The following is an 18,634-nucleotide window of genomic DNA, read 5'->3' on the forward strand; positions in this document are numbered from 1 at the left end:
GTTTTCACCCTTTCCCGCCACCGCTGGGCGCGTCCCACGGTCGGTAACGACAAAAAGCGACGACGGTAAATATAAACAACTCCAGCTGAGGAAGAGGAGGAGGAGGAGGTGGTGGCGTCGCTTCCTGCCGGCGGGGTCAGAGGCCGCGCGTCATGTGACTCCAAGATGGCTGCGGGTCCGTGAGGAGGCGGCGGCTCCGGCCATGGCGGCGGCGTGAGGGGGACACGGGGCTGCGGCAGCGGCGGGGCCGGGCCGGGGCTGCGCCGGCGCCTCCCGCGGGGCCCGGCGGTGGCGGGGGGACCGGGGACGCGTCGCTGCTCCATGTCGGTCCCGTCTTGCGGGAAATATGATCAGCGCCCCTGACGTGGTGGCCTTCACCAGGGAGGAGGAGCTGGAGGATGATCTGTACCGCGAGCCGCCCCTGCCCGAGGAGTACTCGGTGCCGCTGTTCCCCTTCTCCGGCCAGGGCGCCAACCCCTGGGCCAAGGTCGCCGGCTCCAAGTTCACCCGGGACTTCATCCTCATCTCCGAGTTCTCGGAGCAAGTGGGGCCCCAGCCCCTCCTGACCATCCCCGATGACGCCAAAGTGTCGGGCACCTTCGATCTCAATTACTTTTCCCTGCGGATCATGTCTGTGGACTACCAGGCATCCTTCGTGGGGCACCCTCCCGGCTCTGCCTACCCGAAGCTGAACTTTGTGGAGGATTCCAAGGTGGTGCTGGGGGACTCCAAGGAAGGGGCCTTTGCCTACGTGCACCACTTGACCCTGTATGACCTGGAAGCCAGGGGCTTTGTGAGGCCCTTCTGCATGGCCTACATTTCTGCTGACGAGCACAAAATCATGCAGCAGTTTCAGGAACTTTCCACCGAGTTCTCCAAAGCCTCCGAATGCCTGAAGACGGGGAACCGGAAAGCGTTTGCCAACGAGCTGGAAAAGAAACTGAAAGACCTTGACTACACCAGGACCGTCCTGCACAACGAGACTGAGCAGCAGAAGAAAGCCAACGACAAGGGGTACTACACAACCCAGGCCATTGAGAAGGCCAACGAGCTGGCCAGTGTGGAAAAGTCAATCATAGAGCACCAAGACCTGCTGAGGCAAATCCGGTCGTATCCCTACAGGAAGCTGAAGGACTCTGAATTCCACCCCTACGAGCCAGAGTGTGCCCTGGACCGGGCTGATGCGGGCAGCCATGATCAGGACCCGACTGCCTCTGAGCCTGGTGAGACTCACCTTTACACCCACGTGCCATCCTACACCCCCAAACTCATCAAAGCCAAGTCTGCCAAGTGCTTTGACAAGAAGCTGAAGACGCTGGAGGAGCTCTGTGATGTTTATTTTTTCACCCAGACCCTTGACCAGTTGCACCATATCGAGAGGACTTTTCGAGGAGATGTTTGTTACCTCCTGACAGAGCAGATCAGCCGGGCTCTCCTCAAGCAGCAGAGTGTCACCAACTTCCTCTTTGAGGATGTGTCTTTCCTGGATGGAAAACCTCCTGAAAAACAGTACAGAGGCTGCCAGGGGCTCGGCCAAGATGCCATGGATGAAAAGTGTTTGGAAGAGTCCCTTGCTCCCAAAGTGGTCATCAGCCTGGGCTCCTACAAATCCAGTGTGGAGTGTGTGCCCATCAAGATGGAGCAGGAGATGGAAGACTCTGAAGAACCCAAGATGTCTGAGTCGGTGATGTCTGAGCAGCAGGAGAACCTGGACTATCTGGATGCAGATATCAAAGGCAGCATCAGCAGCGGGGAGAGCATTGAGGTGCTGGGCACGGAGAAGTCGGGCTCTGGGCTGACCAAGTCGGAGAGCCAGGCCAGCCTGCCCGCTATGGCCAGCCCCCAGGCCGGCCGCAGCAAGGTGGGCAGCCGGCGCACGGTCAGCGAGGACAGCATCGAGGTGCTCAGCACGTGTCCCTCCGAGGCCCTCATCCCAGAGGACTTCAAAGCCAGCTACCCAAGTGCCATTAACGAGGAGCCCTACGCGGATGATGACGAGGGAGGCCTTCGCTTCACCCCCAGAGCCAACCCGGGCGCGCACGACGGGCAGGACGACGTCTCGAAGCAGGAGAGCTTAGTGCAGGTGGATGCTGCCTGTTGTATCGGGAAGGAGAGCCCCAGTTTCCTGGAGCCGCTGGCCGAGCAGCTGGGGCAGAGGCCGTGCGAGGAGGACGGCGTGGTGCGGATCCCGCCGCAGCCCTACCGGGGCCCGGCCGAGCAGGGGCTGCGCGGGGGCTTCCCCTCCCACCAGGCCCTCTCGGGGGGGCTCCTGCCCTACGAGCCCGACTCGCGCCGCCTGACGGGCAGCAGGGAGGTGAGTAAGAGCAGCCTGGACGAGTGCTCGGACTCCACCAGCCTCATCAGCAGCGCCGCCTCCACGTGCTCCGACAGGACCCCGTCCCCGGCGCAGCCGGCGTGCGCGGCGGCCGCGGACAGGCACAGGAAGAGGGCCGGGCAGAACGCGCTGCGCTTCATCCGCCAGTACCCCTTTGCCCACCCCGCCATCTACTCCCTGCTCAGCGGCAGGACCCTGGTGGTGCTGGGAGAGGACGAGGCCATGGTCAAGAGGCTGGTGACGGCGCTCTCCATCTTCGTGCCCAGCTGCGGTGGGTACGCCAAGCCCGTGAAGCACTGGGTCACCTCCGCTCTGCACCTGGTGGATTTCCAGAAGTGGAAGTTGATTGGACTGCAGAGGTAAATGAAAGGGTCTCATTGCTTTAGTAGGGTTGAGGTGTGTGGTAAGAGCTTCATCTCAGAGGGCAATGGGTGTGAAGGGGAGGTCTCTTAATTAACAACGTAGCTGCCACAAATTTCTGCTGGTAGGAAAAGGAGTAGATTTATCCCTGTATCCAGCCTCGCTTGAGAGTTAATCTTTAAAACATCTGCTGGGCACTTGCTGCCTGCCTCAGGTGAGTTACTTGGCCAGGAGGTTTTTGCCTGGCAAAGCAGAGAGCAAACATCTGAGTCCTGCTGGGTTCCTGGATGATCTGATCTAAGTTCCTGGAGTTCCTTGTGTGCTCTGCTTTGCCATCTCCTGCTGGAACTCTTCTCACATTTCTAGCTGGAATTTTGGGGTAGATGGTGCTGTGCTGGAGGGGAGGAGCCTTCTTCACGTTCTGGAGCCTATTGAAGAAGTGATGAGATCTGTAGGTCAGAATTGGAGTGCAGCACCTCAGGCTGTGCTGGTGAGGAAGAAAGGTCCCTGGAGCTGTGCAGGAGCAGTGTTGGGATTGCAGGAAACCTCTGCTTAGGGTGAGAGCTGTCCCAAAAACAAGTGCCCCTTCCCAACACCCAGTCCTGAGCTGTGGCTTCACATATTAGCTCATACTAGCAAAGAATGTTTGCTCAACTCGAGGGCCCTGCCCTTGTTGATGAAAAGGATTTTTTGGTGTGTTCCAGGATGTGTTCTGTGCTTTGGGTGCAGGTATGGCAGGGAATGGCCAGCGTGGAAAACATGAGTCAGAGTGGCAGACAGTGCTCAGAGCCAGGCTGGAACAGCTCCTGCAGGAGTGTTTGTAAACAGCAGGAAAATTAAAACACAGAAACCTGCTTGCTGAGCTGCAGAGTATTGTATTGCTGGGGGAAATTATCCAAAACTGTGAGTTTGCTCTCATTTCTATGCTTGTGAGGCAGGATGACAGCTCTGCCAGCAGCTGCTCACAAGCTCTCTGTCTGTCAGGGAGGTTTTTAAAAACCCCAAGTGTTTACTCGTTGCTCAGTGTTTGTGGTTAGATGCCATTTTTATAAACAGAAATCTTTATTTAAGAGCTGCCTGTAACATGTGTCAGTCATTTCAGCTCTCCTCTGTGGAATGTTAATTAAGTGCTCAGTTTAATGTGGCTGCTCTCCACAAACCATTTGTAGAAAGGCTCTGGGAAGGAATTCAGAGGCTGAACTATTTATTCCAGTGAGGATCCAGTGTCTCCTATGGCCAGGTGCTGCCTGGGCACTGGGGCAGCCCCTACACCAGTTAGGGCTCCCAGTTAGAGGCTGGGAGCTGTATCTCGGCCCAGCAGCTGTCAGCACAAAGCATGGAGGAGCTGAAGGGTGTGCGTAGGCTGCTCATTTGCATTTCAATACCATTAGGTTAAGCTTGGTGGGTAATTGCATCCTTGTGAGCTGGGGGTTTGCACCTGAGCGACAAATAGGCTCAGCCAGGAAATGTTGTGGGTTAAGGATGGTTCTGTCTTTTAGGAAATTCAGAAGGTTCTGCTGCACTCAGGAGCAGCTCAGAGCAGCTCCATTCCAAGGGGATTTGGGGGGAGCTCTTGGAAAGAGGGGATACTTTGGGTTTCTGAGTGATATTGGGAGGCTCCCAGCTGCTGTAAAATGTGTCCGCTCACCAGACATGTCCTGTGGGTTCCTCTGCATGTCACTGAGAGAGGGAGCTGACAGAAGTGTGGTGGTTTATGCTGCAGCATGCACAGTACAGATCAGGGCATGCGGGAATCCAGGGAATTGAGGTTTCTTTAGAGCCAGTTTGTCCCCCCTTTAGGCTTTATTCACCCCCAGAGATCTTCCATTAGCTCATACAGGGCACGGACACCGCGTGCTGCTTCCTTGTGGCTGCCCTGCAGCCCTGACCTGTGTGCTGCCGTTGCAGGGCAGTGTCCCCTGGCGGGGTGAACGTGCTGCACGCCCTGAGCCGCTACAGCCGCTACCTGAGCATCCTGGACGCCGACAGCAAGACCCTGCGGTGCCCCCTGTACAAGGGCAGCGTGGTGGCCAGGCTGGCCGACCACCGCACCCAGATCAAGCGGGGCAGCACCTACTACATGCACGTGCAGAGCATCCTCACCCAGCTGTGCTCCAAAGCCTTCCTCTTCACCTTCTGCCACCATTTGCACCTCCCCATCAGCGAAAGGGAACCGGAGGAATCCGTCGTGAGTCGCAGGATGAACTTCCTAAAGCTTCAGCTGGGCCTTGCCAATGAGGATGTCAAAATCGTGCAGTACTTGGCCGAGCTGCTGAAGCTGCACTACATTCAGGAACCGGGGCAGGGGGGGAACCCCCTGCTCAGATTTGACTATGTGCCCAGCTTTTTGTACAAAATCTAGCTTTGCACAGGCCCTGTGCCCACGTGCAGGGTCTGACAGAGCTCATCCGTGCTTGGCATTGCTGTCTGCAGCAGCTCTCACACGTGGGGAAGGGGCCCAGGTGTTGGTGTCTGCTCCACAGAAATCTGGGGCTGTGGGTGTGGATTTCTGGATTTCTGGGTGTTCCCTGTAGCCAAAAGCGTAGGTGTTCCATCACATAAACCATCAGGCACTCTGTAAATGTTAGAAGGGGCACTGTTAAAGTGGATCACAGCAGCATCCTGGGGGTTACGGCATGAGGGGAGGTGATCTCGGGGATCAGTACTGACCAGTGTGCAGCCCCCCACATAGCACAGTGCGTGCTTCTGTCAGAACCCTGAGCACTGTCAGTCCCTTCATGGAGCCAGGGCTGTGACCAGAGGTGTAAAGGCCATGTGAAGTTTTGTATCCCCCAATGTGACTGTCATGGGAGTGTAGCTCAGAGCCCCCTGGCAGGGCAGCAGCTCACAGCTCTGTGCACAGCCACAGTGGGTGCTGTCCCTTCCTGCACTGAGTTTCTGGGCACTTCCCAGGATAGGCTGTCCCTGGGTGAGTGGGGGCACAGTGGAGGCACACCTGCTTCTCTCCAGAAAGGCTTTCCCAGCGTGGTTAAAATCAGGAAGGTGGAAGCAGTTCCTAAGGCTGGTGAGCCCCGAGGCGCCGGCTGCTGCGAATGTAGAGCACTGTGCCTTGTTCATTTGTCACACCCCATCTGCTGGGTGTGCAGGGAGCCTGGGCATCATCCTCAGGCTGCAGGGGGACTGTGCATCCTTAGGGACACTGGGAATGCTCAGAGCGTGTGAGGTCGGGGGTGGCTTTTTAAAGGTTTAAAGGCAGAAGGGAACTGAAGGAGGGTGAGGGCCCTGCTTTTAGGTGCTTTTTGTGGTGGAGGAATGATGTGATTCAGCTGGAGCCACACTGTGAGACAGCAGGCTGTTAGCACAGGCTGGTGAGGGGCAAGTGCTCAGGAGAGATCGGGGATGAATGTACTGGATTCTGTGTTTTATCCATAATAGTTTATTTTATTTTACTTAATTTTATTTTGTTGGGGAGTTGGCATTTGTGCTTTGTGGTAAAACAGAGCTGGCATTGCTGCCTGCTGCTCCTGGCTGAGCCATTGTCATGTCCTGACTACCTCTCCCAGGGCTCCTGGGTGGCTCTGGATGGGGCAGAACTGCTGCTCCCTGAGCCTGGGCACTGAGAACTTTTCCTTTCAAAGTTTCTGTGCCATAAAGGAGGTGCCAACAACGTGGTGACAATCCCAGGTGGTTCCTGTCAGTGCCCAAAGCTTTGTGCCCAGGCACAGCACTTCCCTCTGGAGTCTTATGGGTGATCCTGGGCTGCTCTGCCCAGTGCCATGGGCAGCAGCAGCTCCCAAGGTACTTCCAAGTAAGAAAAGTCTTTCTAGGAAAGCTAATCTTGGTTTTAATTCTTTTTAATGCTGATTATGGGGTGAGAGCAGCTGACATCATACAAGAGCTGATCTGTTCTTTGGTTTGTTGGGTTTTTTTTAAACTTCTGTTTATGGTGATAATGTGAGGCAGCTTTGGAGGTGAATGTGATCTTCCTTCTGAGCCTGGGAGGTTTCTGTGTACAGCCTGGGGTTCCCCAGCGTGGCTTAGACCCCACTGGGACTTGCTGTGAGACCTGCACTCCTCCAAAGCCCTGTCTGGAGGCAGGGAGGCTCCTTGGGGAGGCTGTCATTTTGCACCAGCATCAGTGCCTCAGCATTGTGCCACCTCCTCCTCTCCCCTGGAAAGGCTCTCTGGGGTACAAACCAACAGAGCAGAAAGGTGTTTTTAAGGTTATTGCTGTTTGTGGTGGCTCAGCCAAGTTGGCCTCGTGGTTCTCTCCAGAGGGATTTCCAGGGTCAGGGGTTGTTGTGATGGTGTTTTGAGGTTGTGGCTGGAAGCAGGGTGGTGTGGCCTTTGCTGAAGGTGAGCTTCTCATCTTTACAGTGTGTTCAAAGCCTTCTCCTGTCCTGCCTGTGCCCTCCTGTCTCATGTGAGCTGAGTCTGCTGGTGAAAGGCTCTGTGTCCATCCAATTTTCTGCTTCCTGAGGTGCCTCAAGGTGCCCCTGATTGATTCATGCACACCCAAACTTCCACACTAAAGCTGAGGTGAGATTCCCTGGGGGAGGAGGGAGATGAGTAATGCAGGTGACACTGGGCAGATGAAAGCTCCCAGCAGCCTGCTCTGGAGCACTGGAGCAGGGCTCAAACCAGGAGCTTGTTTCCTGCTGGGAAACCAGCCAGTGCTGTTTGGGTTTGAGGAGGGAGGGAAGGACAGACAGACAGACTTTTTTCCTGCTGACTCACTCACACGTCTTCCTCCAGCACGGAGTGGGAGGGATGATTCGTGGTGGCTCATTTTAGTCACAGTGGTTTCAACCTGTGGTGTTCAGCCGTGCTCATAAATTGAGAAATAACTCACCTCTTGCTCCCTCTGTCCAACCTGCAGTATCTGATACTCAAGGCTGTGTTGAGCAATACTTGCACTGCCACCTGTCTGACCTGCTTCACCTCTCTGCCACCAAGCAGCTCTGACTGGGGAGGATGCCCCGGGGGCTGGAACATCTCTAATTCCCAACAGGAGCTCTGGGATTATTTGCAACTGGGAGCTGTGGAGAAACACGCCCTGGAGTGCTTGTGCTCCTCTCAGCAGTGTAACCTCTGAACTTGGACTGGAAAAGGGGAGTTGACACCAGATTGTGGCACCTCTGGGCGTTTGGAGCCCTCTCTGCTTGTGGTGGCAGAAACTGGGGGGATTCTGAGGGCAGCTGGTGTCTGGGAGCTGAGTTCCTCTTTCCTCTGTAATGTCTCTGTTCTGCTGCTGTACAGTGCAGATCCTGTATTGGCACTTTAGGACTTCCCCCATCTCTGGTGTGGCACCTCACCAGTTTCTGATATTCACAGACTAACAACAAACCACTTGCACTGACAGCTCCTGCCATGACGTGTGTGTTATATCTTGCCTGAGCCATCCTTCCCCGAGGAGCAGGGGGGTTCTGGCAGTGGCAGTGCCACCCTCACCAGCCGTTCAGCTGCCAGAGCCAGCGGTGCCCTGCATGGCCGTGTCCCCTGCTTCTGTGAGTGCTGCCACCCAGCATGTCCCCACTCCCTCCCACATGGCCCCGCTGGCTCCCCCGGCTGCCAGGGAGGGGAGGTGTTCACTGATCAGAATTCATCAGAGCAGAAGCCTCTCCCGGCCAGGAGGGAGGGCTCCCGTTCCCCGCTCCTGCTCTTCCCAGCTGCCAGCCCCTGCTCTGCTCCCCACTAGCCCCCCCTGCTTCCAGCCCCCAGCCCAGGAGGCTCAGCCATAGCTGTAGGTGATCTTAACCCTACAAAGGTTTCATTTCTCAGAGAACAGTGCTCAGATTTCCTCTCATCTGATAGCAATCACTTCTGAGCAGCTCCACAGAGCTGCCTATACTCTAGCAATATTCACCGTGGTGTGAGGGTGGGGAGGCACTCCAGGGTGGGAGCTGATGGCTCTGTGCCCCCAGGCCAATTCTTTGGGTTTTATTGAGTGTGAGGGTCCTGAGCCCCTGGTCTGGTGGTGGGAGCCAGCCCACCCTGCAGATTGCAGGAGCTGGGCAGGACCCAGGGCTTGCAGCAGCACAGTGAGGAGGCTCCTGTAACAGGGTCTGAGGGAATTCAGGGAGCTGCCCAGGCTGCAGGAGAACCACTGCATCAGAGCACAATGTCAGAGCACCAAACTGCACCCCAGCATTGGAGGGGTCACAAACCCCCAGCACCTGCTCCCTGGGATGGATTTCACTGGAAGGCAGCAGCAGGGTACCCGGTCCTGCCGGCAGCATGGCTGCTGCCACGGGGATGGGGCTGGGCTTGGAGCTGCCTCTGAAGGCTGCCAGGAGGCTGTGATGAATTCTCATCTTATTTTAAAAGCACTGTATCCTATTCCTGCATGTTGAGTTCCGTGTGTGTGCCTGTGCGTGCCGAATGCTTGCGTCAGTAGTTAGGGCGAGTGTGACCGGGAGAAACCCAAGCATGTCTTAGTGTCGTGCTGTAAGTGTCACTGCACAAGAGTTTAACTGATGTTAACACCAAATGACTAGTCTGAGAAATGTACTTTTAAAAAAAATATTTATTTGGGTTCAGATATTTTTGAAATACAAAAAAAAAAAAAAAAAAAAAAAAATTGGTCGTATTTTTTAAAGCTTATAATTCTTGTCATTTGTTGTGGTTCAATTCTTAATTTTACCGTGCTTATTAAAAAATGGTTCAACCTAAGCTTTGTGCCAAGGGGTCTGAGAAAATACTGGAGGACCTGGTTAGGATGGATGGTGATCCCAGGAGGGATGTTCAGGACAAGGCTTGGCCCTGTCGTAGCCTGTGGAGGTGGCAAGGCACACAGGATGAAGGGGAATCCTCGAGGCTGAAACCAGGGGGACTTTTAGTGGCTGTGAGGTTCCTGTGCAGCTGGAGCCCCTGTCCCTCACACTGCCATGGGCAGGGTGTCCAGGGAATGTGGACAGACCAGCCTACATCTCATCTGCTGCTCCACAGCCAGCAGGAGCTGGATGGCACCATGGGGTGAGTGAGGGTGACCTGGTGCTCGGTGACACTGTGGTGCAGGGCTGGTGTCCCCATAGGGGTTGTACTCATGGGGTCCCTGTGCCCCACATGGGAGGGGAAAGGGGAGTAAGAGACAAAGGAGGAGCTGCTGCTGCAGCTCCACAGGGAAGGGCTGGAAGAAGGCACTGGGGTGTTGGTGTCAGGCTGGGGATTGGGGGTGTGCCATGATCCTGGGTGCTCCTGTGGCTCCAGGAGCGGCCATGGCTGTGTCCCCTTACAGGACAGGCAACCCTGGCAGCGGGAATGTGGCTGCAAAGGCTTCCACCTCTTCCTTCAGTGCCTTCAGCTCCCCACGGTATTTTGGGTCCTCCAACTTGTCCTTGAATTCCTTCAACGTGGCCTTGGGGCTCATGTCCTTCTGCACACGCAGAGCCAGCTCAATCCCTGCCAGGACAGAGATGTCTGTGTCAGCCATCACAGCTGCTGCAGCCCAGGGCTCTCCCAGCCCTGCTGCCCCCGGGACACAGCCCTGCTCTCTCCCTCCTTCCCATCTCAGGGACTTGATGCCCAGGGAAACAACTTGGAACTCCTGAGGACAACGGAGAGAACTGCGAGAGGGACTCCCTGCAGTGGGGAAGAGTTTGGCTGGCCCCAGCTGTGACCAGATGCCCTCCCTCACATCCAGATGTGGAGGTAGGATGGTTATTCCTCATTGCTGGGTGTGCTCCCTTGCCAGCTGGTGCCTCCTCACACGGGGGAGCTGCCCTGATCCAGGCTGGAGCTGGAGCTGAGGCTCCCCATCCCCAGCTCACCTTTGTGGATGTACTGGGCCACCTTGCGGAAATCGTCCTGCCGGAAGCCGCGCGAGGTCAGAGCTGGCGTCCCAAAGCGGAGGCCGCTGGGCCGCAGGGCACTGACATCACCTGCAGCACAACGAGGCACCCGTGACCCAACCTGGCACTGAAACTACCTGTGGGCATCCAGCCTGGCTCCTGGGGCTGAGCAGGGGCTGGCAGAGCTTGTGGGATCCCTCACCAGGGCACGTGTTCTTGTTGCAGGCAATGGAGCAGAGCTCCAGCACCCGCTCGGCCCGGCCGCCGTCTGTGCCTTTGCTGCGCAGGTCCACCAGGATCAGGTGATTGTCAGAGCCCCCTGCAAAGACAGGGCTTTGGTGGGATTGAGGAAGTGCTTCAGCAAAAGAAGACTTGAGATCTAACAGAGGGTGAGGAATTGTGCCAACAGAGCCCTGCCATGGTGTCCTTGAAGAGCTGCCCCATCCCACTGCCAAGACGTGTCCTCACCTGTGACAATGTCGTAGCCCATCTCCATCAGTGCTGATGAGAGTGCCTTGCAGTTGGCCACCACCTGCTGCTGGTAAGCCTTGAACTCGGGTGTCATGGCCTGATGCAGTGCCACGGCAATCCCTGTGGATAGAGGCAGGCCAGGGTCAGATTTGGGGGGCTCCCATCAGCAATGGCACTGCCAGCAGAAGCCATACAGGAGCTGAATGAATGAATGAATGATCCTTCCTTTGCCCCAACATGGCATGAGCCATGAGCCAAAACACAGGACAGGACTGGCTTGGTCACTCCTTGGGCAATGCTGGATCACCAGCTGCCTTTTGCCACAGTGTCCCCAGTCTGTGAGCTCTGTAGGGCAGCTGGAGCCTCCTGTGCTGCTGCTGGGGGTCAGAGCCCTGCCAGGAGCCCTTTGCCAGCTCCCTCTGACGTGCTGGAGCTGGCAGCCAGCCTGGCTGCATACCTGCAATGGCGTGGTTGTGTGGGCCTCCCTGCAGCCCTGGGAACACTGCCTGGTTGATGAGGCTCTCCAGGTTGTAGAGGGTCTCCTTGCCTGTCTTGGGGTCCACGCTGCGGGTGCCTGTGAGACAGGGAGGACATGGTGACAAGGCAGCACAGCCACCCTTCTCCCACGAGCTGCTTTCACCCCCTGGCTGCTCACAGCAGGCACAGGGGTTGTTGCTCTTCAAATCTGAGCCAGGGTTAGGCCAGGGAAGCTCCCCAGGCACTCCTGGGATGTTTCTGCCCTCCCTCGTTCCCAGTTAGAGCAGGAAGCAGCGTTAGCCTGCAGCGTTCCTCCCGGCACCCCGGGCACCTTTGCGGTAGAAGATCATTCCGGCCCTGCAGCCCCGCAGGGTCTTGTGGGTGGTGGTGGAGACGATGTCGCAGTGCTCGAAGGGCGAGGGCACCACGCCGGCAGCCACCAGCCCGCTGATGTGCGCCATGTCTGCCATCAGGAACGCCCCGTTGTCATCCGCGATCTTCCGCATGCGGGCGTAGTCCAGGTTCCGCGAGTAGCAGCTGACACCTGTGGGGACAGCGGTGAGCAGGGGACAGGAGCAGATGTGCAGCACCCTGGCACAGCCCCAGGAGCAGGCCTGCAGTGCAGACAGCCCAGCAGGCTGTACACAAGCACAGTGCACAAGCTCCTTGCAGGTTGGTTGTGTTGTTGGAGGTTTCCTCCTGGCACCCCCATCCCGGTTGTGCCACCAGGGAGGTTGGTACAGGTGTGACCCTTACCTGCTATGATCAGCTTGGGGTGGAAGAGCCGGGCATTCTCCTCCAGCTTGTCATAGTCGATGTAACCAGTCTTGGGGTTGACCTGGGAGAGGAAGAGGAGGGTTCAGCCACCTCGCTGTGGTGAAGATCAGCTGCAGTGCTGTCCTGCAGGAGGGAGGCCTGGCACTTTTCACTTTGAGGCACCAATACTTATGATAGGTGCATCCTGGCTCTGGCTGGAGCAGCTCCCTACCTTGTAGGGCATGGACTCGAAGAAGACAGAGGTGGCAGAGATCTTCTTCTTGTCTGTCATGAAGCCGTGGGTGAGGTGGCCACCATCGGGCAGGTCCAGCCCCATGATCCTGCCATGGGGCTCCACCAGGGCCGTGTACACTGCAAAGTTTGCAGGTGACCCTGCAGAGAGAGTGCACTGAGCTGGTTATGAATGCTGGGGCACACAGGGGCCTGGGCAAACTGCCCTGACTCTCCTGAGCACCCCAATACCTGAGTAGGGCTGGACATTGACTCCCCACTTCTGGGGGTCGAGCCGGTAAGCCTGCAGGGCTCGCTTCTGGCACAGCCTCTCCAGCTCGTCAACAAACTCCGTCCCACCGTAGTACCTGCAGTGCAGGACAAGGATAAAACCAAACTCAGGACTCAGAACAGGCCCTGTGACCAGGCTGGGGACACACTGGGGTGATGCCCCTTTTGTGCAGCCACAGCAGATGTGACCCTGCTGAGACTGCCCTGTGTGTGGCCAAGGACAGAGGCTGAGAAGGTCAGAGCCTGTCCTGGAAGAGCCTGGCTGCCAGCACAAGGACCCTGCTGCCCCCTCTGAGGGGAGGCCTGGCAGGATGGGGGGTTCCTCTCCCACCCTGCCAGGGTTTGGGTTGGTGGGCCTTAGCCCAGCCCCATACCTCTGTCCTGGGTAACCCTCAGAGTATTTGTTGTTCATGCAGGATCCCAGGGCCTCCAGGACTGCTCGGCTTGCAAAGTTCTCCGATGCAATTAACTCCAGCCCCAACCTCTGCCGCTGCTTCTCCTTCTTGATGATGCTGTGCACCTTTGGGAGAGGAGAGAAATGGCCTCAGCCATCTCTGCACAGAGATGTGGACGTTCCACCACAGGAACAGGGCTTGGAAAGGTGCTGGAGAACAGAGATGTGATCCCTTCTTGGTGCAGCTGATCCCTACCAGCCACAGAGGGCACAGAGGATGGATGGGCTCCAGCAGCTCAGCCTTGGACCCTGCCACGTCCTTGGCTTGACCAGGTCAGCATCCCCATGGCTGGCTGAGAGATAATGAGGCAGCTGGGCAGGAGCCAGGAAGGGGCTCTCACCTCGGGGTCGTTGGTGTCCAGCGGCTCCATCACCATCTTGTTATGGGAGGCCCAGAGCTCGGCGCTGGGCAGGCCCTGTGCTGAGCTCGCCATGGTGCTGCTGCTGGCTCTGAGTCACCTGCCAGGGGAGCAGGGAGTCTGTGGGATGGCAGCAGGGCTGGGTGTCCCCACATCTCCCTGAGTGCTGCCTGCTGCCATCCCACGTATTCCCTGGGAACAGCCACAGGCTGATGGGTGAGGAAAACACACAGGCTTCCCCTGCTGATTTAAGATCAGTTTGTTAATTCCTGTGCTTTGATAATGTCTGATGCTCTCCCATCACCACCCCTCCCTGAGCTCCCCCTGCCCAGCTCGGCAGTGCCTGATGTTTAATTTCAAGGGCAGTGAAGTGCTCGTACCCACAGATCTCAGTTTAACACAGGCTGTGATGCCCAGCATGCTTGAACCTCTTGGCTGCTTTCTCTTGGGCAAAACCCCAGCAGGTCAGAATCCTGCCCCAAACCCTGATTGCAGCATCCTGTGGAGCTGAGAGGCCCTGAGAGGCAGCAGCTCTGCCTCTGCTGGGTCCCATGGCATGGGGGATGCCCAGGCCTGGCAGGAGCCCTCTGGCCCAGCTGATGCTGCTTTTGGGGAAGGAGTAACAGCCTAGCTGCTGCCTTGGCAGAAAACCAATCCATCTTTTTACTCATTAACCCCCAAGGACGGGTGAAGGTCCGTGAGCAGGTTATTAAGCAATCCCACGCGGTTTCCTTGTGCCAAGCTGCCAAAGTCCATTCACGCCGCCCCTGCTGGGCAGGGATGCTCAGCCATGCTCTGGCCCAAGCCCAGGCCTCACTGGTAGGGTGGGAATCCTCACGGCCGGAGAGGCTGGGCTGAGCAAAGGCTGCGAGGGGCAGTGCTGTGGCTCTGAGCAGGACGCAGGTGCTGCATGTCCCCCAGCCCAGGGTGCTGCAGCACGCACTGCACAGAGGGACAGAGCTGCCATTCCCAGTCAGGATGAGACCTCCCCCACACCTGGCACCTCACCTGGGGAACTCCATCCCCGAAGCTCTGTCTCCACCTAGATCTGCACCCCCTGTATCCCGACTCCATCACCTCCCACATCCCGCGAGCCTGGTGGCGCGCCCCTCTGCCCTGCCCCGAGTGGTGGGACCGGCGCTGTCCCCCGCAGCGGGCTGCCGTGCCCCGGCCCTGCTCTGCCCACCCGCAAACCCCGATCGTGTCCCGGTCCCGGTCCCGGTCCCGGTCCTTACCCGCTCCCGATTCCGCTACCGCGCCAAAGCCCGCGCGCTACCATAGCCCGGCCGGGCCCCGCCCCCTCCGCGCCGCGGCCAATCAGCGCCGCGCTCCGCCCCGGGAACGGCGGCGGGGAATACGCTGGGGAAACATCTGAGCCAATCAGCGCCGCGCTCTGCCCCCTCCCCGCCTCCCATTGGTCCGCGCAGGGGCGGGGCTGGCGGCGCGGCCCGCACGTGGCGCCCGGGGCGCGGGTGACCTTGGGCCGGGAGGGGCGGGGGGCCCGCGGCTGTCACCCCTGTGCTGTCACCTCTCTGTCGTCACCTCTCCTCTGCTGTCACCCCTGTGCTGTCACCCACAGCTCCAGCCCTGCCTGCCGTGCACCCCCAGGTGCTTTTCCGCCAGCCCTGCGATGTTCCCAGTGTCCCGCCACTTCCTCCGAAGGATGGGACACCCCACACCGTGCAGCGGGCAGGGACATTTCCAGGCACCCCCTGCCAAGGCCGTGTGCCAGGCCCTGGCACAGGCTGGGCACGTTGCTGCTGTTGTGGGGAGCAGAGCTGGCCCTGTACCCCTCACGGGTGCCCAGAGGGATTTTGGGGTGCTCAGGAAGGGGAGCAGCCAAGGGGAGCAGCCAAGGGGTGAATGGTTCAGGCAGGAGAGTGGCCGTGTTTTGTGTTTTCTTCAGTCATCAAACCCGAGTTAGTGGGTGGGCTTGGCCAACCGGCCCCAAAGAACCTGCACCCCCTGGGGCTTCAGGGGTTAAATCAACGCACCTTAAATTGAGGAAGAAGATTAAGGAATAAGTGATCCTACTAAATTCCTCGTGATCCCAAGCCATGGGAAAATGGGGCGAGGCAGTGTGAGTCACCCCGGAGAGGAGCAGCACAAGGGGAGCCAGGCAGGAGGGTGAGACCACCCTCAGTGGGCAGAGCAGCCAAGAACAGCACGGTGAGTCCTGCCAGGTCTGCCAAGGCAAGATGAACAGGAGAGAGAGGAGGAGGAGGGTGGGCTCACCAGAGGGTGGTGGGTAGGTAAAGGGTCTGTGGTTACGCTTGGATATAGCTCAGGTGTTGTTCTGCACCTCCCTGGAAGAAATAGTCTGTTAACATCGTTGTTACCGGTCTAGATAGTTTTTGCTGCCATAATTTGTTACTGGTCACGCAAAAAGGATTGGTCACAGTGCGGGGATCTGGGTTTCCATGGCTTTGCTGCTGGTCCATGCTGGATTGCTGCTGTGGGCTGGTGTTGAAGGTGTTGTTCTGACACGCTGACATCAACAGCAAACTTGGGTCGGTTTCTCTGGTCGAGGTGGTTTCTGTGAGATGCAGATGTTATAGAGAGGGACTTTATATTAATTATAAATTGATTTATCTAATCTAGCTTTTCATACACATTTTGTGTACAGTTGCTCACAAAGATTTTCACCTCTCTTGAGCAGCAGATAACAGCTCTGTTGTGATTCCAGGTCTTGGCTTGTTAGTGATGGACAGCACCTCTTTTTGCCCTTCCCCCTTCTCTGCCAGCTGGCCCACGGAGCAGCCTGACACTGCCAGTGACCATGACTACTACTCTGGCCTGCAGAAGGCCATGCACATCCTCTCCATGGTGGTGTACAGCATCGCCTGTTTGCTGGGGGTGTCAGGCAACGGCCTCGTCATTTGGATTGCAGGCTTCAAGATGAAGAAGACGGTGAATTCCATCTGGTTCCTCAACCTGGCCATAGCTGACTTCATCTTTACCTTCTTCCTGCCCCTCAGCATCGCCTACACCGCCCTGGGCTTCCACTGGCCCTTTGGGAAGCTGCTGTGCAAGCTGAACAGCACCATGGCCTTCCTCAACATGTTTGCCAGCGTCTTCCTCCTGACGGTGATCAGCATGGACCGCTGCGTTTCTGTGGCGTTCCCCGTCTGGTCTCACAACCGCAGGAGCCCGGAGCTGGCGGCCAGGATCGCGCTGGGGACGTGGGGCCTGGCTGTGCTGCTCAGCTCCCCGTACCTCGTCTTTCGGGACACCCTGGTCAGCTCCAGGAACGTCACCAGCTGTTACAATAATTTTGCTCTGTCTGATGATTATACGTCGGAGGCGACGCGCAGGCTGTGGAGGATGCGGCACAAGGCGATGATCGTCACGCGGTTCTTATGTGGGTTCCTCATCCCCTTCATGGTGATTCTCATCTGCTACAGCGTCGTGGCTGTCAAGCTGAAAAGAAGGCAGTTGGCCAACTCTGCAAAGCCCTACAGAATCATCATTGCTGTCACAGTCTCGTTTTTCCTCTGTTATTTTCCATATCACGTCTTCTCCTTGCTGGAAATATCCAACAACTCTTCCAGCCATGAGATGAAACTGGCTCTTTACATAGGGATCCCCTTGGTTTCCAGCCTTGCTTTCTTCAACAGCTGCATCAACCCCATCCTGTACGTCTTTGTGGGGCCAGATTTCAAGGAGAAGTTCCGCCAGTCCATCCTGTCCACCTTCGAGGGGGCCCTCAGCGAGGAGTCGGTCCTGGGCAGCCTGACCGGCCGGCGCAAGTCCAGGTCTGCTTCAGAAGTGGAGGTGCCGAGGGTCTGAGCAGGGGCTGCTGTGGAAGGGGCCATTCTTTTCTCTGCAATTTCCCTCATTTCAGAGCTCAAATCATGGGACTGGGGACTGTGAAAGGTTGCATATGGTAGCGAGGTGGGATTTTGTGTTTTGGAGATGTCTCAAATATGCTGTGATTGAACACACAGTGGGGATGGAGGAGCTCTCTGAAGCTGCAGCAAGGTGGGTCAAAGTAGCAGCATTTTGCTCCTTGTGCCTTTTGACTCTTGTGTATGGAGCCTTTATAGAAATAAGGTTAAACACAATGGCTGTATGTATTTTTGTAGAGAATGGAATAGTGACTAAGACACTCTTTTCTCTCCTCAGACAGGACAAAGCAGTGGTTGTGCTGCTGTTACTCAGATTTGATGTATTTCTGAGCAATGCTAATCTCTGTTTGTGTTTGACATGCTCCCAGCCCTTAAATAGTAGAGATCTGATATTTTGTGCTGTTGGTGAATGAATATTGTCCCCCAATAAACTTGTGTAAAACATACCCATCCTGTTGTGTTGCCTGTGGGATAAACACTTGATCCAGCCCGACTGAGCAGGTTCATCTTTGGTAAAAGAACAAGCAGATAAAAAGATTAAATATCTAGAATTTGGAAACAAACCACTGGTATTAGCAGCAGCTCTATGAGTGAGGCAGACAGGACATGACCTGGGTGTGAGGATTTGCCTGGGGCACACGGATCTGATTGCCAGACAATGGTTATGGTTTATTTGGGTTTCAGACCTTTGGGTACATTTGAAAACCAGGGATTGGGAGAAAAACAACTGGCTGAGCTGAATCTGGCCAAGCTTCATGTTTGCAAACTGTCCAGGGTGAAGAAGGTGTGGACTTTCTTACAGACTTCATAAGCCTCTGGACCTCTTAGATTTTTGTGAGTAGAAAATGTTGGTCACGTAACAGGAATGCCAGCACTGAGGTGTTGTCATTCCTAGCCCATCCTCAGTGAGCAGTGACTGTATCACACCTCCCTCTCCTGCCCTACCCAATTTACCTGTAGATTAGTCCAACCTACCAATTGTCCTGTTCATCCTGTCAGAAACCTGCCTTGGAGCCTCCCTGCTCTGGTGGCTGGAAAATCTCTGACTCCCAGGTGGATTGTAGGAATTCACACGTACCTCACCATTCTGCATGGATGATGTTATGAATGAGAGCTGTCAGCTGAACATGTTGGGGATTAATTATGGGTCTGCTGGGCCATGCAGTATTGAATGAAGGTCGTGATCCTGAAGGCACGCGGGCACATTCATGCAAAACCCGCTGAGAACAGGGAATGTAACACGACCATCATACATCAAACTTGAGTGAGCAGAGAGATTTAACCTTTGTCACAAATTGCTG

At 56.6% G+C, this 18,634-nt stretch overlaps 3 protein-coding genes across 4 annotated transcripts; 2 read left to right on the top strand and 1 right to left on the bottom strand.

The window, feature by feature from the left end:
• Positions 1-316: 316 nt before the first annotated feature.
• On the top strand, positions 317-9,233 carry SMCR8 (SMCR8-C9orf72 complex subunit). Of its 2 annotated transcripts, XR_009275432.1 has the most exons (3): positions 317-2,694; positions 4,604-7,195; positions 7,536-9,233. XR_009275432.1 is itself a non-coding variant. In XM_058815824.1 (2 exons), exons 1-2 carry the CDS (start codon positions 347-349, stop codon positions 5,055-5,057), a joined length of 2,802 nt encoding a protein of 933 aa, XP_058671807.1. In that variant the 5' UTR covers positions 317-346; the 3' UTR covers positions 5,058-9,233. The 2 variants fall into 2 exon arrangements, 1 of the variants encoding a protein (XP_058671807.1); XM_058815824.1 differs by having other exon boundaries at positions 4,604-9,233.
• On the bottom strand, positions 9,193-13,585 carry SHMT1 (serine hydroxymethyltransferase 1). The gene is made up of 11 exons (XM_058815825.1): positions 13,468-13,585; positions 13,047-13,192; positions 12,634-12,749; positions 12,383-12,543; positions 12,151-12,232; positions 11,726-11,938; positions 11,375-11,491; positions 10,915-11,037; positions 10,649-10,765; positions 10,426-10,536; positions 9,193-10,057 (listed from the first exon to the last, which is right to left on the bottom strand). Exons 1-11 carry the CDS (start codon positions 13,558-13,560, stop codon positions 9,888-9,890), a joined length of 1,449 nt encoding a protein of 482 aa, XP_058671808.1. The 5' UTR covers positions 13,561-13,585; the 3' UTR covers positions 9,193-9,887.
• Positions 13,586-16,182: 2,597 nt separating this feature from the next.
• Positions 16,183-17,274, top strand: LOC131565392 (chemerin-like receptor 1). Its single transcript, XM_058816254.1, has one exon. It carries the CDS (start codon positions 16,189-16,191, stop codon positions 17,272-17,274), a length of 1,086 nt encoding a protein of 361 aa, XP_058672237.1. The 5' UTR covers positions 16,183-16,188.
• The last annotated feature ends 1,360 nt before the right edge of the window (positions 17,275-18,634 follow it).

Source organism: Ammospiza caudacuta, chromosome 17, assembly GCF_027887145.1.
Source record: "Ammospiza caudacuta isolate bAmmCau1 chromosome 17, bAmmCau1.pri, whole genome shotgun sequence".
NCBI lineage: Eukaryota > Metazoa > Chordata > Aves > Passeriformes > Passerellidae > Ammospiza > Ammospiza caudacuta.